General features: G+C 43.3%; 1 protein-coding gene across 5 annotated transcripts in view; it reads left to right on the plus strand.

Moving 5' to 3' along the window:
• Positions 1 to 25,506, plus strand: part of dab2ipb (DAB2 interacting protein b) — a 126,994-nt gene that overhangs the window by 76,847 nt on the left and 24,641 nt on the right. For all 5 annotated transcript variants that reach the window (XM_078286326.1, XM_078286325.1, XM_071924030.2 and 2 more), the window contains 3 exons: positions 11,045 to 11,198; positions 13,236 to 13,334; positions 16,881 to 17,435. In XM_078286326.1, the coding sequence (XP_078142452.1) occupies positions 11,045 to 11,198; positions 13,236 to 13,334; positions 16,881 to 17,435 (808 nt within the window). The remainder of the gene's footprint in view (positions 1 to 11,044; positions 11,199 to 13,235; positions 13,335 to 16,880; positions 17,436 to 25,506) is intronic.

The raw sequence follows: 25,506 nt of genomic DNA on the forward strand, positions 1-25,506 counted from the left end.
TGTATATTTTAACATTTTCTTGCCGTGGATGGGTAGCCCAGCTGTGCTTCATGTGATTCATGGTAACCTCTGTCTGGGCATCCACCCACTGATGATTTCATTGGATCGTTTTTTTTGCTACATAAAGGCCATAAAGTATTAGCTGTGTGAAATGTGAGTGTTCAGGGAGGTTGCGATGGTTGATCAAAAACAGGAAAAGTGAAGCAGAGCTGAGTAGCTGGAGAGGGAAGTGTTGAGAGAAGAATGAGGACGCGTTTAGACTTGAACATGGAAAATATTCAGCGCCAGAGGCACTCTTGGCTTTAGAGTGCAAATAAGACCTCGGTATTGACTGCACAGCTTACAATTTAGATCTGATTGTCTGTCAAAGAAGTTCTCTCACCTGTCTAAATCTAGTGCTAATGAAGATTTGACTGATGGAATTATGAAAACACAAATCAAGTGGGAAAAGTAGTGTTTGCAGAGATCATATTTAGTTTTTTACCATCTCAGAGTTGTGCCATGTAGTGTGGGAAGAAAGTCTCTGCCCTCTTTCTTTCTTTGTGAACTTCAGCGTTTGTCTGTTTCTCTGTCCAATGCCATAGGGCGTTTTAATATTCAGGTCAAGAAGTGAAAAACCCACTTCTCATCTCCTCGGCTCCTCTGCACATATTGCTATCAGCTCCCCAAGCACCGAACGGTTATGCAACAGTCCAAGTGAAAAAGCCTGCTTGCTTGTAACTAATTTATATTTTCCTCAGCTCATACTGAAATCAAAAAAATATATAATAATTATGCAGAGTAACAATTATGCAATGTGTTTACTTGGATTGGTCTCTCTCTGCCCCACAAAACATGCATGAATGCATCGGTACACATACGTACACACACACACACACACACACTCAGATGCAACATTTCCATGACCTTGGCATTATGCATACCCAGTCTCACGATCATAGTTGAGTCATACCCACGATATGTTGCTGTCTCTCCCTAAATAGTTTATAGCTGTCTGTATGTAGCTCTGTGGTTAAAGCACACTAATATGCCCATGATTGATGTAATGGACAAATCCATAATGCCTAATAATAACTACAAAAGAGGAAATGTGTATGTTGCGTATATATTTGTCTCTGCCTGTGTGTGTGTAAGGGAGGTAACCAGAACAACTAATAACATAATAAAAGAAAATAACATTTAATAATGTGATACTTTATTGATCCCTGTAGGGAAATTGTCCAGGGAGGTCAGAGGTCAGGCTCAGCTACAGAACAGCAGTGTCTTGCTTGACGACACTTCAGCAGGGTGGAGGCTTGAGGACATGGGGGCTCGAAGCTGGGTCGTCCTATTGAAGGACAGTCGCTCAAAGCACTAGGCCACCCTGCTGCCCATCAGAGTTTGACAATAAGAATTGCTTGATGGCCCAGAGCCAGGCGTTGACTCGGGACAGTTAATTGGTCAGGCATTGGCCCAATTAGGCCAGTGTTCTTACTATTTCTGGCCTTACTATTTCTCACCCAGTGATAAGTATATTATCTTTGCCTCTCTGCTCTGCCACTGGCCCACTCTCCTCTCTGTTGTGGTTTTTCAGTGCAGAATTAATGAGGGATCTGGCAACTGCGAGTGTTGTGTTGAGCGGATATGACTTAGAATTACAAAGTGAAAAGTAAAAGGATCTTTCTTTCGTCGTGGAAGCAGTTTTCTTGGGTTTAAACTGATGAATCACCCCCGTACTGTCTGTGTTGTTTATCGGCAATTTCCAAGTAGATTGAGCTGGCTCGTTTTTAAAAGCACCGCCAATTACTGCAAACACACACTCGACAAGAGCCGGCTGCATCCAGCCTGTATGTTGGCAAAGTAGGGAGCTGACATTCCCTCATCAGGCCTGATTAATGTGGCAAGATGGATGAATGTAGAGACGTACTGCGGGTTACATCTACAGAAAAGCTCCTAACAGTTAAGGGCTCATCTATGAATATAATACTGTAACCAGCAAGGGCCAATTTATACTTTGGGTATGTTAAAGTTATCAAAAATCATACATTTCATATTTATTCACAATCATGTTTTTGTTTGTTTCAGCAGTCATTTTATATATTATGAACTATCAATATCATACATTTTATAATAATATATCTAAATAGTAAAGGTAAATCAGTAATAAATTAATAAGATTGATGTGGTTATTTTCATTTTCCCTGCTGGGCCAGTGAAAATATACTATGAGCATGTAAAACTCGACTACGATTGGTCGAGGTGAAGATGGAGGCTCTTTCCTCTTCTGTCCCTTCTCACCCCTGTAGCGTTCAGTATGTCAAAGGTCATACTTCCTGTTCAAACACCACAGAGGGAATTAGGATGTTTTGTCATGACGCAAGTAGTATAATATCAAATATATTCCATAACAATAAATGACTCATCTGGCATCATTTGAGGCATCATAGCAACATAATTCAATGATCTGTGTGGCATAGCTCACACACAAGTTTTGAAAGGCAACAGCATTTTGCAAAATGTATGGCTCCACACCCACACAGTTTGATCAGTCACAGTAATATGTATTTTTCTCTTTCATCTCTCATAGCAACCTCGCTGTCTTTTTCTCTCTTTCTGTCTGTATTTGAGAGTGATTTTTGTGCTTGTGGGGTAGTGTGTATCTCGGGGTGTGTGTGTGTGTTATTGCCCTGTGTTCTGGATGCTGGATTTCATGCTGTGCTGTTCGGGTCGCAGGCCAGAGTGGGATGAGCTGTGTGTGTGTGTGTGTGTGTGTGTGTGTGTGTGTGTGTGTGTGTGTGTGTGTGTGTGTGGCTGGTCAAACTAGGTCAGGGACACCAAGTCATGAGACTTGAGTATTCCACCAGGCTGTGTGACAAAGACAGATTGACCACCTGTATTTGCAGTGCTTGTATTCTCTAAAACACAACCATTATTTTATTCATCGTGTTTATTTATTTATTTATTTTCATATTTAACATAAAGACCACAACTGTTTGAATGTATGTGCCATTCACACAGCAGTGATGGGTTCCCAGAAGGCTAACAGTCATTAAAATGGCCTTCAACCAATGCCCTCCGACCCGGGTTACTCTTTAAGAGTCACTCACTGGTGTGACCTTTGATCTCATTATAACCACTCTGTTACTACAGTATGGCAACGTTCTGGCTCAGGAACTGTTGATCGCTTTAACCCCTGCTGTAATTACTGAGAACAGCACGCATGAGCACACACAAACACACACACACACACACACCCTTTCCTTCCATAGAAGCTGTGATATTATGACCTTTGACTTGTGACTATTAAGTCAACCAAGAAGAGCGGTGTCCTTTGGAGATGACTAACAAGGATATACAGTGTGTCACATCCTGCCGAGGTTGAATATGAGTAATGTTTACCAATGCGTATGAGTCTCATGAAGTCATCACACATGTTAGAAACTAAACTGTCCTTACGCAGATTATCACAGTTAATTGGCGTGTTATGTTTTGCAGCTGCTAGTGCGATCTCCTGTGTCCAGCGGTAGCATTAGCGGCCAGCTGTTCCATTCTCTTTCGCTCGACACATGACCTCGGCAGCCAAGAAACGAGCTCCAGCCACCCCGCCCCACAGCAGCTTCTGAAAAGTGCTGTATTGGTCTCCTGCAGCGAGTGTCCTAGCAGATGTTACACTGAATTGCCTCCCTGCCTAGCAGGGAGCCCACGCTCTCACTGTAATCAAGCTGTGCGTGTGCGTGTGTGTGAGTCTGTTTTACCCGACAACCTGGCTCTGTGGCTCTGCCGGCTCTTCCAGCAGCTGTTATCCCACCACCTGACCTGCGTTACCAGCCAGCCTTTCCCACGATGCACCGTGCCTGCCGCCGCTGTGAGTCAGGCATCCCCGCAGACTCCTAAAAGGGGGCCTAGAGGAGCTCATCATTTAGGAGATAATCTTATAACACAGCTAATTTTCTGCTTCCCTCGGTGTGTGTATGTGTGTGTGTGTGTGTGGGTGGGGCGGGAGGGGAGTGCTTGTGTGTGTTTGCATGTGTCTCATTCCTGCCCTAAAAAACTTCCTTCCTCCCTGTAAATGAATGACCATCTTTGTGAGGAAATCTTCCCTCTATACCTTGGGGCTAATGTGCTCTCTCGTCTATAGTGCTCAAACAGGCTCTATACTGTATGTAAGGGTGTTTTTAAAAAAAAATCATTATTCACCATAAAAGTGGTCACACCATAGCTTGCCTTCAGTTTTTATCCCTTCTTGTTTGGTGCAGCGGTGCCTGGGGCAGTGTCTCTCTTGCCTCTCTTTCCAGTGTGATCTCTCTTTTGTCTTGTGTGCATTAGGCCACCGGCACTCTAAGAGCCTGAGAGCCAAAGAGCTAAAGCCAGTGCCGGCCATCAGCGCAGGTGCTGCAAAGCACTAATGCACTGGATGTGGACTCACACAGACTTGACTGTGCCCACTCATCTATGTTGTCCGTCTGTTTTACCGTACATTTTATCTTTCTCTCTCTCTCTTTCTCTCTCATCCATATCTTTTTCGTAGCCTTACGGCACAGCCAGTCAGGGCTTTACAAGGTCAAGGATGGATGAGCAGATGGGGGTTTCGATTGAGAGCGTCAGTCTAGTTTAGACGTGTGGAGATTTTCCTCTAAGGGTTATTGGCAGAGGGTCTGGTGGTGGGGCTGTCGCATTTGCTGCTGCCTCTCTAGCTCGCTTCCCCCTCAACTTCTGTCTTTGTCTCTAGAGATCGTTCTCTGTCTCTGCAGTGTCTCCGACTTAGCGGACGAGGTTTGCTCTGCTCTGTTCTGTTGACTGGATCTTCCAGCCGGCCTGATTGGCGGAACACTGTTTGGGCTCCAAGGCCCGTATCCACATGTCAGCGGTTCGGCTCGCACATCGCTCCCGTTCTGCACCAGCAGCGTCTGACAGGATCCCCCTCGTCTCTTCCCCTCGCCCGCTTTCGACCACTGTTCTTTCTGTCTTTCTCACCATGGGACAGACGTTTGTTTTGCCGCCTGTTCTCTCTCCCTCTCTCTCACTCTCTATCGTCCAACTGTTCACTCCAGTGCAGATGTGACAATCGACAGATGGCAGGTACATACACACAAATGCACACGTTTTTCATGGGATTACACAAAACCAGAATGCCATTGTCCTGATGAATAACACGAGACGACTCTGCAAAAAAATTCTGACACTAACTGCAGCACCATTTTAACTTCCACTGTGAGCTGATAGTGACTAATTATTCATGCCAAGCATTTAGAAGGACGAAACACATCTGCTTGGATCAAATGAGCGATCAGGCCTGTGATAGACTACATTGCAGTGTGACAGATAGATAGTTGTCTCGTCGCAGCTTGTGGTCCCTTCTATTGAGTCATAGTGCCATGGCAGTGGGAATAATAGATGCTTTATTGTGTGAAGCTTGATGCATGAATAATTGCTTATTTGTCTGGCTGCCTGTCTCCGCAGTGCATGTGTTTTATAATCAAGCTTGAACAATTGCTGTGTGATTGTGTGTGTGTGTGCTTTGCTGTGTCTGTGATGTTTTTTTTGCTTTGATGTTTGTGTTAGTGCCCAGGTGCACGCAGAGTCGTCGGTGTAGCTGGCAGGCTAGAGCTTTTTGGTTGGAGCCCCATCTCCAAGCCAAGTTCCTCATTAAATCAGCTCAGAGGAGCAGCTAATGAATCAAACTACTGCACTGTAAATTTTACCCAATCACTGTATTGTGACTTCAAGTACACCATTGCAAAGCTCTTGTCTAACCACTGTGCTGCAATTCTTACCCAATCATCCCACTGCTGATCTGCTGTCAGATCTGCATACTACCAAGCTCTTGTCCAATAGGCTTAGTTTTGACTCCCTCAACATTATTGATCCAAGAGCAGAGCCCAAATTTCTCTCCTCTTTATGCAGATTAGGATATATACGGGATTGACTGGTGCTTGCACAGTGCATAACATGTAATGAATGAAAATCTTGAATCTTTACTTACACACCTACACGCACGGCCACTACGGCTGTCTGTGTGTGTTTGCTGGGGAGAGAGCATGGTGAGCGAGCAGAAGTGAACAAGTAAGTAAGAGTGCCTGGCTGCCGGTGTGTGGAAGAGCGTATCGATTGTTGGAAATGCTGGCCTGAAAGCAAAGCAAAGTGCCGTGTCAACACTGGGCAGGGCGTAACCACAGTGGTAATTTTCATTCTGCAAACACCGTCAGCAAGCAGCCTTAACATTAGGCCTCTTAACTGTAGCGTGAACGGGAGGCCAACATCGCGAGAACAGTGTTTGTTGTTGTAGGTCACATCAAAAGCTTTTGCATTTGCTGGTCATTAAATGTGGGAGGGGGGCACAAAACAAAGAGCAACATATTCCCTCTGTGATTTGGTGGTGTTGCAAAGTAGCACCGCTTCCCTTGGACTGTGCAGTGCTGTTGTTGTCGTGGTGGTGAATGTTATTGTAGTGAAAAAGGCCTACTTCTGTAGCTGCCCTGTAGGGTGGAGCTGTAAAGCCCTGTTATTTGTTGTTGCAGTACATTAATTCAGCCTATCTTGAGCTATCAGTACACACATAGTCCCTTGCGGTGCAGCCAGCTAGCCAGCCAGCCAGTGCGTTAGATGTCTAAGTGCTCTGACGCCTTTATGGGCCCAAGGTTTGAGACTATATCAGATCCAATACCAGACAGACTATCAGATGAACTCGTTTTACAGGATGCAGAGACAGAGTGGATTGGTTCCTAGGTGCGGTCCAGACTCACTCAGAATCCATTACTCTCTTCCCTGCTCTCCCTGGCCCTTAGTCCTAACTGAGTTTCTATTGAACAGGCCTTAGCAGGGCTGAATAGTGCATCTAGTTCTCAGACGGTGTTGATAGCATTTGGCCTGGCACAGCGGCATGGATTCCTAAATGAATCATGGTTGTATTCTGAGAACAGGCCCACATTTAGGAGGTTGATACCGTGGACTCGCCACTGATTGCTCAGGGAGAAACCATAGCACCGCGTGCACTTATTTATGTATCCAAACTTAAGATGTGTCATACATACAGTATGAGCAGTACACTGCTTTGCTCTTTGCAGCATTCCCTGTAATTCTGACAGTGTCTTGACAAAGGCTATTCTGTATGCCTTGACCTTTTCAATTATGTATTTTACTACAGGGCTTTAAATAGCCCTGTCTGTGTGTGTGAGCCGCTGGAAGGTTCTGGACTGGCAGAGGCCTGTGTAACTCCTGCACAGCATCTGAAATATTTAGATGGACGGAATGAAGCCTAGAAGACTGAGAGGGATAAAATGATTGGTGGCTGAGCGAGGAAAGAATGGGAGAGGTGAGGGAAAAAAAAAAAAAACAGCACACAGAGAGAGTGGGAGGGAAAGATGACTGCCAGAGAGACCAAAAGAATCCACCTAACATAAACTTTACCCCCCTTCTCAGGTAAACATAGAATGAAAGAGAGAGGATGGGAAAGAGAGAGAGAAAGAGAGAGACTGGTAGAGAACATTGGAGGATTGTCAAGGACAAAGGAGGACATTTGCTGACAATAGATGATGTTGGGGGAAGGGAAGCAAAGAGAGAGAGAGAGTGGAGAAAAGAGGAGAGGAGGACAGCAGGACCTGCTTGTAATGCCAATTGTTATCTGCAGATGAGGCCGACATGGACAGTGCATCAAGCTTGTGGATATAGAGGTTATGAGTAGATTTGACATGCTCAACAGTGTCTTTCATTGCCATTATTACAAGGTGGCCTACAACATAAATTACACACTACAGTACAATTTAATACAGTTCCATACAGATGACATGCAGCATTACTATTCATTAATTCATACATTCATATTCTCCCTCCGTTTCCACTGACACTAATGTTCTTCTGGTATGATGTGCTGAGAGAGAAAGAAAGACGATGATAATAGATGAATAAAATACATTCCTTGCTCAAAACACATTGTGTCCCTTCGGTAATCCTTCTTTGCAACCCAGCATATTCCTCCAGAGGATCTCCTATTGGCAAGCACTAGACTACAGCTGCTTTTTCATTGGTTGCATCCTCCCATCCTATTTCTGTTTTTACAGTAAAGCATGTTTGTGTGCTTCCTGCGAGGAGCTAAGTATTAGAACTGTGCATGCTAGTGGCTAAAATAATAGCATTGATAGCAGTCAGTTTGGGATTTGCGATTTGGGATTATTGAACATCACATATTTACATTGATTGTTCGAGCAAGTAGAAGGGCATGGGTATGCTAATGTGTGACTCTCACAGAGAGAGGTACCTGTGATCAGTCCCCATGGCTGGCTATATAGGGTGAGATAGCATCTCTCTTTGAATCATCTTTTCTGTGAATTCAAATTTTGGACACAGGTGTGTGAATATTTTCTGTGAGTGTAAATACTGACATGCAAGTTCTCATGTGTTTTGCTACAATAATACCTTCATAAGTATGTTAGGTTGTATGGATGGCTCTGTGGTGTATAATGATGTCTAATCCAGTTCAGGATATAGATCTGTCATTGGACTGAGTATTGAAATCTAGATCTAGATCACAATCTATACACAATATAGGGAATATGAGGCTCAACTGTGTGCAGGTTTTCATTCCCACCAAAGACTACAGCAGCTGATTTCACTGATTAACACATCTTATGCAGAGAGGGAGAACTAATCAGCGAGATCGTCCTGTGGTATTGATTGTTTGGAATGAAAACCTGCATACTCTCAAGCCTCGATGGCACATGGTTGAGAACCACTGTGAGTTGTGTTTCCAGAACCAGAGAGAAAACACAATCTATAGGCAACAAAATATCCTGCAAAATCCTCATTTGTGATACATTCAACACCAGCCTTAAAAAACACACAGGGGGTCAGAATGATGATTGACAGCTTCACAAACTGGCAGGGCAGGCGAATGGGAGTTGCAATTTTGTTCTGCTGCTGTGACGAACGCTTGTCTTAAAGCTGTTCCCTCCAATACATCTGTTGTTGAGGCCCCGGAACATGAATATGCAGGTTCAGGGTCTGTGGACCATGGTTCAGACACAAAGTTCAGAGCCATAACCCATCCAATCTCTCACAGCACGTCCCACTAACTAGCCCCTGTGCTTCCCTCTTCTCCACCTCACTTGACTCGCTCTCTGTTCTGCCCAGTACCCAGTCAGCCAATCACAGAGCAGAGCTAGGTGCAAAGACACTTCCCCCTGCAGCTGTGCTTCGTAATAGGCTAGAAGCTTCTAAAACTCGATTCCTACATGCAAAGCTATCCCTGGAGTGTTTGCGTGTCTGTTTATGCATTTCTGTGGGTGTAAATGTGCCTGTGCGAGACAGAGAGAGAGAGTGAGAGAGAGAGAGAGAGAGAGAGAGATAGAGGGGTAGAATGAATGGAAGATAGTGGGATAAAAGAAGAGAGAGATCAGACCAGACCATTGTCCATTCCATGTTGGGCAGTGAATTTGACAACAAAGCTGGTTGACTGTACAAAGGGCTGCCTGCGGTTGCTAATCTGTCATTATGGCTGCTGCCTTTTTCCTGGAAAGCTCTTCTTTTAGTCCGCAGAACAGAAGTACACACACACACACATACACATACACATACATAGGATTAGTGTGTAAGCTGTCCATAGAGGGCATTATTAAAAGAATGTTCTCTCTCATTACACTAGCAATTGACCCTCTGTCATCCTCGTTCTGCCAGTGGAGTTGTCTGAGTGTCAGGGGGTAATGTTTATGTAGCTAGCTTGCCGCTGCCTGCATCACTCACTAGCATGTTTAGCACAGCTATTCATTCTCTTATCACTGCTAGGCCGATTGGACCATGGACAAGGTTAATAGTAATGGAGATGAAAGAGCACCGAGGGGTTATGTTTGAGTCTGTATGTATGGCTGAATATGACACTTAGTTCACTTTGTGATGTGTGTTGCAGAATGGCATAGCTTTGAATGCTTTGAATAATTGATTAGTTAGAAAAGAATATTAATATATAATATTAAGTTGAATAATATGTGTTGTGCTGCATGTCAGGATCATAGGTCATCACATTACTGGTGGGAAAACTGTGTATGGTGAAATACTGTATAGGCCTTGAGTGTACTTTAGAATTCATACTGAAAGCACAGCAGCTCTGTGTTGCTTTGCTTTATGCGGCATACAATAAGCCTTTCATGTGTTTGCTCTCTGTGAATCTAATATATATTCTTACAAAGGGGCCATTTCTATCGAGGATGCATATGGAGCCACACATTCGCTATTTACTGGTGGCAGTAGCACTCTCTCACTCTAACACTTCAAAAACAGGAAGTAGGGCGACATCAGACATAGCGAACAGCAGAAAGCTCTTTACTTGTCTCCTAATCTTCTCTGGCTGAAGGATGGCTGAGAATCAGGCTTCAGGGCTGCCTTTGTCAGATCATTGCACACATTCTCCGAGATGCACTCCGTGAGCTCCTGTCACAGTGAAAACTGCGATGGAGAAGGGTGGCATAGTTGGGAGAGTGTTTTCGTTTGTGTGGGTGTGCATTCGTCTAAATAAAAACGTAAAACAAATAGCAATGCTCCATAAAACATGGGCATTAAGCAACTGGTTCGTCACCATGTAGCAGAATTTGCATTTATTTGCATTCTTGGGCTGGCAATTATGGAAATGCTTCCTATTTACAGCGGTCTATTGTGTCATGTTGCATCAAAAAACTTGACTCGAATTAGGTGATGCTATAGCAAGTCATTCATGTTTTTCAGAGAAAGTTGTAAATGAAAAGTCACAGGGCATACATTAGCAAGTGTGCGTAGAAGTGTGTGTGTGTCTGTGTGTGTGTGTGTGTGTGTGTGTGCGAACATGTGCTAATGTGATAGTGTGCAAGCTTGTCGTGCTGGGGACTCGCGTCTCCTACTGACTTTGAGGCAAGTCGAGCATCAGATCCATCCTCCTCTCTTCTCTCTTCGTCATTCTCACATATTCTCTCTTTCACACTCAACCCGAGCACTCGCTAATACACACACAGTGCATATGCTCTCCCTCTCGCACGTTCTCTACGCAGCCTCTACAGGGTGACTCAACTCTCCCGCTCTCCCTCTCCCCCTTCTCCGCCCCTAGATCTCATCTGATGCCGAGGCTGAAGGAGTCTCGCTCCCACGAGTCGTTGCTCAGCCCCAGCAGTGCTGTGGAAGCCCTGGACCTAAGTATGGAGGACGAGGTCGTCATCAAACCGGTTCACAGCAGCATCCTCGGACAGGACTACTGCTTCGAGGTGAGGGGGCGCACACACACACACACACACACACACACACACAGCACAAAACAAAACATATGCTGTGAATACACTTTACATAACTACTGCTGTCTAAATAAACCCTGATGAACATCCCACTCTGCATTCACACTACTAGCAGCCACATTGCCACGCTCCATTCTAATATCCATGTGCAGCCATACTAGATGTGCTGCCAATGGTGCTGTAGCTATAGGAGAGATATATGGCATCTCCAGTGCTTAGCTGCTGATGGGCAATGTTACCCAAAAGTTCAGCTGCAGCCAACATTTCTGTGTTAAGTGAGAAAGCAAGGTAGTTATGGTTAACCTGACATTTCTCTGGTTGTACAAAATTAATGGATTTCCAACATATAGTTTCTTGAGTTGCTTATGGTGTGAACACACATTTACAGAGCTAAATACTAAATATGTATCCCTCATGACATCAGTTCGCTGGAGTCATTTTCAACACATCCTTGATACAGCATATTATTAAAGGACAATTCCAGCGTGATTGGAGATTTTGCTTAATGTTTTACATCACTGTACATCGTTTTGCAGTGCTTTTATCACATTATGAGTATTTGCTGTTTGCTTTTTCCCTCGTCTTAAGTTGTTTTTCAGAGTGAATCATTTGAAATAAACGCTGTCTAAATGTTATGAGGTACTCCCACTAAAGGAGAGGGTGGCTATTTTAAGCAGTAATCATGTAAAATCAAGCTTTATTTTCTGTTTCATTTTACGGACTATAGCTGACAGATGCCTCTTGCTTTGGTTTGTCTGTTGGCTTGAATGAGTTGTGATTGATTTGATCAGTTAGATCTAGTTAGGCTCATTTTCTGTAAAGTCCTTTGAGACGTGCATGTGATAAAGGGTGTTATAAATAAACAAACTTGACTTGATTGAAAGAAGGACGGTCCTAATGTAACCGCAGACACTTTTAGCTATTGGTTGAAAGTTTTATTTTGGAGAGGAAAATGTGGAAGTCATGTAAGATGTAAGATGCCCCCTTCTGCCTCGTCTCGGCTCTCATGGTGTTCCCGGATGCACGGAATTATTAATAAGAATGGGTGAATGGAACGTCTCTCAAAATGTAAAAGTTTATAGCCTGATATTAGCATTCTGATGAAACTTGGCAAGACACGATAGGCAGCCTCTCATTCACAGTGATGGATTACCTTTGTCAACCGACATAGAAGTCTCCGGAGTTGCTTTCTATGTTTTCTATTTGGAACTGAATGGGAGTGAATGAGCCTGAGAGGCATGGCAAAATATCTTTAATCGTGATGCATGCATGTAAAAACTCACAATTAACATTAAAGGAATTGAAAATCACACTGGAATTGTCCTTTAAGGACTTTAAGGACATTTTATTGCCTCAGATTAGCATAACTGTCCACATGTGCATGTTTGCACACGCACACACACATTTCTTGAAGGCAGGCTGGAATTAGCATAGGCACACACATCAGGTTAGCAGCTCTAGTGTTAGCCTTAGACAAGCCTCAGAGAGAGAGGTCACTAAATACTATCCGCCCCGAACACCAGGGTAAAAATATCCAAACACTGTCTACTGTAGAGATAAGAAGCCTCAACTAATCTTTATTATCCACACTGCTCATTGCATCATTTTCTCTTTCGTTTCACTCATTTGTCTGCTCTCTCTCCCCTCTCTCTCTCCCTTTGTGAATTTCTTTCTCATCCAGTTATTACCCAGTCTGCCAAGCACTCATCTCTCTTCTGTCCAATCACGTCATTCAGTCATTCTTCACCACTGCCAAGTCATCTTCAGACTCCTCATCTCCACTGTGTGTGTATGTGTGTGTGTGCATGTGTGTGTGTGTGTGTGTGTGTATGTACTGTTGATAAGCCTCTTTGCTGTCAGAGACAAACTGGTATTTATGAACTAAGATTAGTTAAACCATTTCTGTGCTATTTATCTCCCAGCATTGTTATGTCCTCAGTCTGTTTTATATGCATGAGGTTTGATCACTAAAACATATTCGTTCTCTCCCTCCCTCTGTCTCTGTGGTAGGTTACCACCTCCACGGGAAGCAAATGCTTTTCCTGTCGTTCATCAGCGGAGAGAGACAAATGGATGGAGAATCTGAGGAGAGCAGTGCAGCCCAACAAGGTAAGCATGTAGGAGCGCAGTGGGTGGGACAAGGCTGTCTGAAGTAATCAGGAACAAATTCAAATACAGATGCCCCAATTCCAAACCACTCAATGCATCACTGTATATGCATATAACGGAAGTGAGCAGGTGGCGTCATTTGAATGGCGCTATTGGGTGTACAGAGAGTGTAGTAACAAGACAATGCAGTCTGATATATTTACATCCATTTGTGGTCTTCTTGTGGTGTAAAGAGCAGAGGATATAGAGCTTGCAGGGAGAAACGCCACTAGGATGTGAGTGTCCAACACTAAAACTGTTGTTGAAGTGCTTTTCTCCTGCATTGACACCATCCTCTAATCACGACAACACAGCTGCAGCGGAGGGAGAGTGGCAAACATATACCAAGTCAAGAAATGCTGCTAATCTCACAGCATCCTCCCTCCTTCATCTTTCATTATTTTGCAAATTACTCACTAATTAGAACTTTTGGAAAAAAGTTTGCTAATAACGTTAAAGTCCTCTTTCTCCTCAACTCTCCTGGCGGGGATGTGTTATCTCTCTATCTCAGCTTTGCAGTTTTTAATTATTCTATGATTTTGATAGATTAGATGCAGTGCAGCCTGCCATGTTTTTTCTGCAAACTTAGACGCTGGGAATGATACTGGAATGCTTTCAAATTAGAAGAAGTCTCTGTAGTTTTGTTAAATACCTCAACAGATTCCAAACAAAATCTCATTTCTTGCTTTAATTTGTGATAGATGTTGGATTTAGCCAATGCAAACACTACCATCCTGCATAATAATAATAATAACAATACTATATAATAATACTAATATATACTACTAATCTATATAATGTAGTGGACCCAATATAACAACCTGATATACTTTCATGATTAAATGGAAGATTTAATTTATTAAAATCTTTAAGAGTATCAAGACTACCTGTTTCACTGGGTTCTATAGGCTGTGTATCAACAATAGCAATGAAAAGAAATATGATCAATGTGAGCATGAATAACCCCTTCTTTCTTAGACTTGTAAGGACAACTCAGACTGTGTTCAGGCAGCAGGTCAAACTGAACTAAATGTACAAACACTCCAGCTCAGTTTATACCAAGGCTATCTAGTAAAGGGAGTATATACATATGCATGAAAATGAATTAAAGTGAATAAATAATCAGTAATTTTTTCACTGAAAACATATTTTAAGCATTTAGTTTCCACCTTTATGCATAGCGACTTACAGTGAGAGGGCAGATGTGGGTTCAGTATCTCGGCAGAGGAAAATTTTGACTGCAGAATATAATGGACTATGAATATGATGTTGCGAGGATTAGACCTTTGACCTTTCGGGTTACAGCAGAGTCCTTCTCACTATTAGGCCGCTCTAGTGGCCCTTTTCTGATGTTGGTTGGGCGGAAGGAGGGAATGCACTTGTAGTAGTAAAGGAGTAGAAAAATACATTTCTCAATATAACACCTACCTGGCAGAGATATCAATGCAAATCAAACAAGGTGGTCAAAATGCTGAAACTGCACACTTCAGCTCCTGTACATGAGGATAATCAAGATTACATCACAGACGATGTTAGTGGACTAGCAGGAGAATTTTCTCAAACAAAGGTTTGATAGCACAAGCATTTTATTATAAATGAATAAGAAATAGCTACATAACATTAAGTTTAATTCTCGGTTGGATGGAGTAGATTCATTTCGGGAGTTAAATTTAATTGTCTTTGTCAACGTAAGGAATTTAGTAGAAATGAAACTCAAGGCTTATTGATCAGTGATCTAAGATAAAGATTACACTTGACATTAAGAGTAAAATCTTGCTCTCAATCATCACTTTTTAGAGTTCTGTCACAGCCAAAAGGCGACTCACACTGCTTGCCCTGTTCAGGCCTGCTCAGCAGTTCAGAGGCTGCACTGGATGACTAAATCAAATGTTCAGAGATAATCCTGCACCAGGAGAGAGCTTGTGAAGATCATCTGGATTTCCTGTGATGCTATGGATGTTACACATCCTGCTTGTTGTCTGTATCAGGCAACAATCCCTGCAGAGAGTTTCATAGTGAGGAGTCAGAGGGACATCAATAGGGACAAGCAGGTTAGGAAACACTGGGATGATGAAATATTGTTGATTCCAGATCTTTTGAATCAGGTAGTGGGAGCTGTCCTTTCTACTTAGGATGTGCTGGCTGACTGCATAGGAAGAGAGGTGATTCCTGATCACTTTCAGTGTTTGGTGCACGGATCTTTCTCTGGATTTGTGGTGGAGGGACCTGTGTGATGACTTGAGATTTCTGGAAATTTGGTGGAAGAATCTGACAAATCTGGATATATAGGTCAGGGGAGGGACCTGTCATCCCTGGAAATAGTGTGGAGGCGGGCCCTGACACCTTTGGAAAATGGGTGGAGGAATGTGGGAACTCAGAATAAGGGGAGGAGGAGGGATCTGGAAGAAAAAAAACGAGGAGAGCCCTGATGTCTTTTGGAGGAGAGTGGAGGGTGTGGAAAGTGTGCTTTTTTTTAGTGGAGGATGGGAAAGGGCCCTGATCTTTTTTTAAAGGAATATGAAAAATGCCACTGTTTTCTCTTGGCGGGTCTGTAGAGGGGTCCGGGCTCGCAAGTCCTGGCATCTATGGAAAACTAGAATCAATACTTCTCACAGTTGGAAAAGGAGAACCCTTCTGCTTTCTGTAAGAACCTGATGGTGATGTGTGATCCTCTTGACCTTCACACCTCCTAACATTATGACATTTGACAGATTTACTTCTAAGATCAGTGTCTCTCAATGGAGTTTAGCACCCGCTCATCCAGATGCACCTCATCCTTCATAGGATGAATCCAAGTATCGAGAGCTACATACATATTTGGGATAAGCTTGTATATTTTGTATAGAACAGTGTTTCTGCCTATGATGATATGAAGAACATCTAACAAAGTAGATATGGTGACTCTTCCATTAGGATACTTTTCAGCTGCCTTAAGCATGACTACCAATATTTCAGAGGCCCATGTCCTGTCTTTGTAATTATGATAGGGTCTATTCTTTCTCTTTAATAATTAAATTATTAGCTCCTCTCAGTTCATCTTCAGAGACAATTTTCAAGGCACTCTGAATTGTGGGCCAAAAATATGTCCCACTCTTGGCAAATTCCATTGATGACATGAGAATTGGATGAGCCGCTGTGTGAAATATTGTAGGAGTTAGATTTCTGGGCTCCTTAAAGATGGGAAACGGAGCAGAAGGGATTTGATATTGAGCTACTAAGGAAATGATTGTCTGCATTGCTAAATTGTCTGGTTTTTTTACGTATGAGTCAGAGTTTGAGGCAAGTTCTAATCTGAATCTTACTAATGTGTTTCTGCAGTGATTTGATTTTCTTCATTAGTTTACAGGACAGTTACTTTCAGCCATATAAAGCACCTGCTCATCTTACTGAAACTGATTGTATCCCATTAATGTTGTGTGTTGCACCTTCAGGTCTCCAGTTGTGTGGTTGTTGACAAAATCATTCTTCAAGACCTTAACCCCTTCCCTCCATCTTCTCTGTCTCCAGGACAACAGTCGGCGGGTGGAGAACCTGCTGCGGCTCTGGATCATCGAGGCCAAGGACCTGCCGGCCAAGAAGAAGTACTTCTGCGAGCTCTGTCTCGACGACTCGCTCTACGCCCGCACCACCTGTAAGCTGAAGACTGACAATGTCTTCTGGGGAGAGCACTTTGAGTTCAACAACCTGCCCGCTGTCAAGAGCATCACGGCCCACCTCTACAAAGACACAGACAAGAAGAAAAAAAAAGACAAGAACAACTACATCGGACTAGTCAATATCCCCGTTGCGGCCGTGACGGGACGACAGTTTGTGGAGAAGTGGTATCCGGTCAGCACGCCCAACCCCGCCAAGGGCAAGACGTCCGGGCCCATGATCAGGATAAAGGCGCGCTATCAGAGCATGAACATCCTGCCCATGGAGATGTACAAGGAGTTTGCCGAGTACACCACCAATAACTACATGCTGCTGTGCTCTGTGCTGGAGCCCGGGATCAGCGTTAAGAACAAGGAGGAGATGGCGTGTGCACTGGTCCACATTCTGCAGAGCACTGGCAAGGCCAAGGTTAGTACCACTACTGTCATGTATTCAATTCTCTCCATGTTTATACTGGACTGACGACCTTTTTCCCAAAACACTGGAAGTATTAGATTTCAAGGCCAGAATATCAGACTGTCCTCTTGACATGCGAAAATGAAGTGACAATATAAAGCACACTGAAGTGAACTATTCCTCCGCCGCCTGCTCATCCTATGAACTGTTGACCCCCGCAGCTATAATACTGCACAGACAAGAGAGCAGGCAGACAGGTGATTTCCTGTTCCTACAGCAGCCAGTATTACATTTTGAACTAAAGCTAATCCCTTACATGTATCCCCTGCAGTGCTTCACGGCATACAGATGGTGCAGGACAGAGGCATAATACATATCCACTGCTGTCTGTAGCGGAGCAAGCACGGCGAGATTAGTCTGCCATAGTAGGAACTAAGTCTCCCGCGACAGGAGGCCGCTGGATTCAGATAATCTTCCATCCATCCAAAACAGCTGTATTTTACTACGATTGTGCACCTTCTGTCTCTGCAGCCAAGTAAAACAAACTCTTCCTGTTTGGATCGCACCAATGCAAACATCGACACTGGCGATATGAGACGGAATGCCGTATTATTGGCTGCTACAATGTCGATATGGAGGGTTGTGCGTCATAGAATTACAGACTGTAAACATGCTGGTTAACGGGAACACACATAGTATAAATGAATGCTTCTGCTGCACTAAGTCATCTCGTACATTAGTAAACAAAGAAGCTGTTTTGGACTTGATTATTCAGCTCAATTCTAAAGCATTTCTAACGGACAAATGTTTTTTTTTGGTTAACTGTGGCATCTAGGACAAGAAGCAGCCATGTTGTTATCCAAGTAATGCCACTCTGAAGCGACTCAGTGTGACTGATTTTAGTAGGATACTGCTCTCAGGCTGCTTTCAGCACTGCACCATCAACTGCTCCCTTTGCTCTGCCTTGTCAGTTGCCAGGGACAACTTGTGCTTTAGTTTAGTCTTCTTGACAGTATCTCATCAGCAGAGCTTTGAAACTCTCTCTGACTTTATCACGGCTCAGTGGAATGATGAATGATTAGTACTTAAGAAGTGATGTCTATCCACAGTGTGCTGTCAGTCTGCTGGTTTAGGCTGGGGACTGATAGCTGCTGATGGATGGGGGAGAAGGCCTTTACAGGTCCCCGGAGAGACGGTCACATTCTTAATTACTTTCAATTAATCGCCATCGTCCCTGCAAAGCACTAAAACTTTTACTTCTTTCTCGCCTCCCATTCTCCCTTCCCTCCTGCTTTTCCGCTAGTTAGGGACAAATTGCTTGTAAAACTTTAATGCCAACAGAGACAGTGTTTCAAGGTTGCTTATCAAGAGGGAGATTGTCATACGATGTCCTCACTAAATCTGTGTGTTCGACACACTGCACAATTCAACGTGAAACATTCCATTTAATTTAATCCTTTGCGGGCCTATTAATAGAGGAAAGCTGCAGTCGCTTGTAGAGGGATAGGCGGAGTCAAACGGAAGCCTTTAGATTGGGGTAAAGAGGAGTTGAGAATTTAATTAAAGCTGTTGTCAATATGTTGTTGAGTGTCAGTTCTACTTGCTTCCTCAGCTTCCTTTTCTGAAGAAGTCTTTCATGATGCAAAACATTGTGAAGTGGACTATTTAAGCAGCATACACGCACACATACAGCATATATGCATTCAGTCACAAACGCACGCGCACACACATTTCTGTACATTTCTTTCCTTTTAGTCTTGATGGATAAAGCAGTCGTGTACAGTTAGACCAACTAGGCACTCATCCCAAAATGTCTCCTATTACAGTAAATGTTCTCAAGACCTAATTAGGATATTCCATCTTGCTGCACATATTCTTATCTTGGCCTGTGTTGTATGGTTTGTCCATTTACGAACATGAGATTAACTCCTTGGATCAGATTCTGTTTTGCTCCACTGCCAAGCAGGGTGGAGTCTTTCCTCACATTGGTAAGTTATATTTAGGAATCAGCTATTTTGCTTTTGACTGAGGATAAAATCTGGAAACTGCAATAAGCCGTGGCCCAATTGTTTTCTTGCGCATGTTCAATATAGCCTGTAGTTATTTTGTCTATCTGCCCCCTCCCACCCCCTTGCTATTGTGCTACGGCTGTGTAGTCTTGCAACTATCCTGTCCCTCAAATCCATGAGCCAGCGTCTGATTCTCTTAATACCAGAGAGCAGCTCTAGCTCAGAGACAGAGACACTTTGCATTACAATTACAGTTGTATTTCTGCAGAGTCACAAAGGGGCACAGTGCATCCTCCCTGTCACCCAGTGGGGGAGCGAGTGTCTCTTTTTGGATATAGTATAGCAACGCTTTTTAGCTCCGTAGTCCCAGCAGTTGGTGAGGGATGGAAGCACGTTCCACCAATGTGCATTGTGTTTAATCAGCGGCGTACAGGTGGAGAACAGGTTCCACCTGCACCTGGCTATTGTTAAGAGATGCAGATTGCGGGTCGTAATGGCCATTAGTATTCTACACTCCTAGACTCTGCTTCTTTCCATGTCATTTTATCACCCATCACAGGATAATTATACCCCACATATTCTGCTCCGGTGCACACTGTCTCCCTCTCTCTCGTTCTCTCTCTGTCTCTCCCCACTCTCTCTCTGTCTTTGTCTTCCCTCGTCTCTCTTTCATGCTTCATTGCGTGCTGAGGCCAGTGCTCTCTGGAGAGATGTCATTACTGTTGCTGTATTGACGTCTGGATGCGTTGGCGAGCGCGACAGGCACGCCCTGCGTAACTTCACAGATGCTAATACACACAAGCACACACACACACACACACACACACACACAATCACAAGACACTAGCAGGTGATTGCAGGTCAGTTATTCAATTTTATGCATGAGGAAGTGGGCCTGCAATTGCATTAAAGGCTATGCGGTCTGAGATACCACAGCGTTAGGTCAGACGTGTACGCTACAGGTTACAGAAAAAAAAAAGACGAAAAGATGTATCTGGTTTCTACACGATATGGATTTTGAATAAATTTTGAAGCCCTAAGTTCAATTCAATAACGATGTAATTTGTATCCTCGGAAAGATAAACTTGATTCACTATATGAGCAGAACCCAGCGCCCCCTCCAGTTCCTATGTTTTCCAACTCTGCCTGTCCCAAGTCACTTCACTACTATATCCATCAATAAATAAAACTATTTGTCAAAGATGAACTTGCCATTTTTCATCTTTCTGTGAATTTAGATTTTTTATGACAAAATGCCGTTTTTTAATCCAATCACATCAAAATTGCCACTCATTAGGAAATCGGATAAAATCAAGACTTATTATGAGAATTGAAATCAAAAAGTGAAATCAAATCATAACGTTGCTGCTGATTCCCACTGCTGCTAGTTCACCATACTTCAGGCCTTTCCTCCTTCCCTGTGAGACACACTATCATGTCAGTACACCCAAACAGCAGCATTAGCAGCTCCACGGCAACAATAACAAGCCCGCCGCTGTGTTGGAATTGCCCGGAGTTGTCCGCCTTCCTTTTATCTGAAAATGTCCATTCTTGGCAGGAATTCTGCTTGTTATTGATCTAGTCTTCTTGATACCTTGGCCCCTGGGAAGATTACGTCTAATTTTGCTGAAGCTATTTGGTGCCACTCTGAGCCGCACTGACTGGTGGGAGTGACAGTAAGGAGGATTTATCCTTATGGTGACTGGCCAGAGGAGGGTGGTGTCCTGGTTATTATGCTGTTGTGTTTTTATTTCACTGCTCCTCGAGGTAAACTAACAGCCCTATTTAAGTGGGCAAAACTGATTCCCTCCTCTCTATGTTCTCTGTGGTAAATTGTTGTCGGCCAGCAGCGCAGTTCTCCTCTTTCAATTAAATTAAGTGCAAACATCTTCTTAGTGCATCCTGTCATCGCAGGGCAATGATGCTTATCTCCACAGTCATGGCACAGTTTGTAGTATGGACAAGGTATGGTGTGAGAAATGAAGTACCAGCATGACATGAAGGGCTCTGGTAGTTCGGTACTGCTCTGGGCTTTTTCCCTGGAATTGAATGAATCCAATTGTCCCTAAGAGGACTAGGCAAGTTCTTTATCACTACTAAAATAGCGAGTGGTCATCCCATGCTCGCCAAGGCCTGCTAATAACCAGGGAAGTCATCACACTGATATTTCCTTCCCTGTAAATGCTCTTTGTGAGTGATATTGTTGCTTGTGGGTTAGTGTATGTATGTGTGTGTGTGTGTGTGTGTGTGTGTGTGTGTGAGGGAGAGAGAGAGAGTGCGCATGTCAGTGAGCACATCGATGTCAGCTAGTCGTCACGCTGAGGTCTAGATCTATAGCCTTTAACCAGAACAGGAAATAAATACAGAGAACAAAGCACATCAATTGAATTGCTCTTTTCACTCTCTCTCCTGCATTGTTTGCAGGACAAAAGCAGGGCATCATGTCCGCATCTTATTCTTTAATTCCGAAGAATTATTTATGTTGGCCATCAGCCCTCGGATGTTTTTTCCCACCCCGGCGACAAAGTTGTTTGTGATAGCGTGGAAATAAAGAGCGAATGAGGAGAGATGAAAATGAGAAAGGAGAAGAGAAAGGCATGTAGGGATCGAAGAAGGGGAGAGAAAGGGAGCGGGGGGAAAGAGTGCAAAGGAGAGAACATTTATTGTCGAGTTTCACCTTGCAGTCATACAGTGTCTGGGTGTGGAGCCAAATAGCAGCAGGCCACAGAGGGAAACATTCAGCCTGAAAACATAACACACAACACATTGATCTGGAAGCTTCTTTGAAGTCTCCACTGGCCCCATATCCAAGATTACAAGTGGAAGTATCTCACCCCATTAACAGAATATTTAAAGTAAGATTTTAAGACTAAACATGGGACAAAATCACTTGAAAAGGTGGACATTTTTTCCATTACAGAATCAAACATGTATTATGGGGCTGTCAGTGTTAACACTTAATAGAAATGCTAAATAGAGACCCCCCACACACACAGACACACACAGAGAATACACCTACAGTACTATCAAGTCAGCAAACATGATGCCTGTAGGAGCTGATGACACTTGCTGAAAGATCCCCTGAAGCCACCCCTACCTTCATAATGATGATGTGTACGTGCAGCTGGATCAGGAGCGCTTTCCCCTTTCCTGTTTTTGTGTTGAATGACAAGCCTCTGCGCCTGTGGGACGAACTGCTCCCGTTTCCATTCGGCTTCCAGTCCTCTCCCTCAACCCAATGTGACCCTCACAGGAAGAGCTGTAGGCTATAACTCTGTAATACTAGCCACCGGTCCCCAGGGAGAGAGACCAGGGGAGGCAGGGAGAGATGGAAAAATGAAGAGAGTGAGGGATGGAGAGAGAGAGAGAGAGAGAGAGAGAGAGGCTGGAATGGTTCTTGTTTTCTCTCCCTGAGTCTCTCTTCAGCCCTCGCCCCAGGCTGGAAAACCAGGCTCATCGATCAGTCGGATTGTTAATGTAATTGTTTTGTTGTTTTTTTTTTTTTTTGTTTTGTTTTGTTTGTTTTTTACCACATTCACTCGTTTTTCTTTAATGGTGTTATTCATCCTTTCACAAGGGAATAGCAACTAATGAACAAAATGTACTCATTTATACCTAAGACCAAGACTAAAGATAGAATTTAGCAATGCCAATTTAGCAATGCCATCTTGGATTTTGTTGGAATATAGTAAACATAACAAATAAAGTGTATTTTAAAACACTAGTAAGACACTAGTACACTTTAAAACACAAGTAAACACTTGTGAGAAACGTCTCTAGTGATTGCCATTTGGCCATTATATTATTATACAGTGCAGTTATTTGTCAACTTGATCAGTAGTTTTTATGCTTTACATGATATACAGTATGTTGATTCTTATAGACATTTTGATAGATGTCCTATTGAGCCAATATATTACTGCTGTAATTGTTAATTGTTTGTGTGACCCCAATACATCAAACACATAGGGTTAAATTGATCTCGTCAGTGTGAAGAGTGACTAAAAACTCACTTCAGACACACAGCCCATTTCTCTGTCTTGCTTCCTTGAACATTTCATCAGGGTCAGCTGCAAACTATACAAGCAAAGGCCAGTTTAAAGAAGCTAAATGTAGAAGAAAATGTCAAGTCCTTCTTTCTCTTACTCTTCCTCTTTCTCTCTCTTGCTTTCCTTCTGCCCTCAACATTATCCTTTTAAGAAAGGCATTTTATAGTTCACAGTCTGGGATTTCTCTGTATTACCATAGAAACTCAGTGAGACATCTGAGCTGGTAAATAGCAAGAATGAGATATTTCTTTTCTGCTCTTCTTCTCTTTTCTTTCCGTCTGCTAGCTCTACGTGGCACAGCAAATGAAATGTATGTCATTTAAACTTTGCAATTATGTCATATTCTGTATTCAGTTTTGTGTATTTATCTGAGAGTGTTGCAGTGTCTGAGGTGTAGAAGACGCTTGTATCGAGATTCTTGCAGATTCTACTGTCTCTTCAGACTTCAATAGAGGTTGATGTTTTAATGTTTTAGCTCCAAAACCTCTGGCCTGTGTGGGTTGTGCAGTAGAATATCGCTGAATAAAAGTGCAAGCACTCAAATCCTGACACACACGCACACACACACACACACACACACACACACTCGGGACTGTGCCTAGCAGTGATTAGATTGTTGTGTGTAAAGCAGCGGGATGGACAGGACTTTATGAGTTTTTACTGGCAGGTAAGCCCATCTATGGGGAGCTTGTCTTCTTTTTCAGCAGGACTCGCTCCCCGAGTATTTATTAGATCTGATCTGCTCTGCTGTAACACCCCCGCCCCCCAATCTCCCTCTCATTCTCCTCTCTCTGTTTATTGCGTATTGGGGGCGTTGGTTTTTTTTGAAGTATGGTCTGGCTGATGAGATGTGGCAGCGATACAGAAAGCGTTCCGCTTCTCCTTATTAGCACTGAAGCAGAGGGAGGAGGAGGGCAGGCGGGAGGAGTGAGAGCGAAAGGCAGAGGGCTGAAGGATGACGTGAGGGAGAAGGAGGGCCTCTGATCTCTTTTTAGGACCTCATTGCTCAGTAAAAGAGAGACTAACTTAAGTTTCCTTATAACCTTCTGTTGTAAGCAGGTCTCAGCTGGCTTACCTCTTACCTTCTCTGTAGTTAGTGATGCGTACACACACACACACACACACACACACACACACATGCGTGCATGCCCAGACACTCAAACTGAAATTCACCCATGCAAACTGACGCACATGGATGCACTGAAACTTCTGCCTTTGTGTTGGGAGGCCATGGTAGACTCAACAAATGTCTGCCCATCTGTCACATGTTATTATAATAGGTTATTATTAGTGGTGTTTAGATCTGTCTTTTGTTATAGTCTACCACAGGAAATTCTTCTTTCTGTCTCTCCTCTCTCTCTCTCTCTCTCACTCTGTCTCTCTCTCTCCTCCTCCATGTCATCTGACTATCCTCTCTAATCAGGCAATCAGGCATGAATTTGCCTAGCCTCCATGCCCAGATATGGAGCAGAGAGAAGAGAGGGCAGATGAGGAGCAGAGGAGGGAGAGAGGGAGTGACAGAGGGTTGGAGGTTAGAGGAAAGATCATAATTGGGATGACATTTTCTCCCAATAAAAAAAAACAAAAAAAAATAAGAACCCTAGTCTAATGATCGGATGGGTGCCCATACACCACAAAAGGTCAGATTTTCTCAGGCGTGTGTGTGTGTATGTGTGTGTGTGTGCTGACCTCTGCTTCATGCCTTATTTATAATTACCATGCTCTGCCCAGTGAGTTGACAGAGTATGATTTGAAAATGATGATGGACATTATATATGATGTATTAGCAAGTTAGACTTAAACAGCAAAGCAGCTTGCTGACAGCGAGGCAGGCGATACCTTCGTACAGATTTGTAACCTGAACACAAAAGTTCTGTTCTGCTTCTTATGCATTGATTTAACAATCTTAGAGTAAGTTTGTATCAAATCAATATCTATGTTCTCAGTATAGACAGAGTGGGTGTCTACTCCTGCGTTTCTCTCTGTCTCCTTTAATGTAAAGCAGTAAGAATTTGTTAGATCAAA

This window comes from Centroberyx gerrardi, chromosome 2, assembly GCF_048128805.1.
Source record: "Centroberyx gerrardi isolate f3 chromosome 2, fCenGer3.hap1.cur.20231027, whole genome shotgun sequence".
NCBI classification, from domain to species: Eukaryota; Metazoa; Chordata; class Actinopteri; order Beryciformes; family Berycidae; genus Centroberyx; species Centroberyx gerrardi.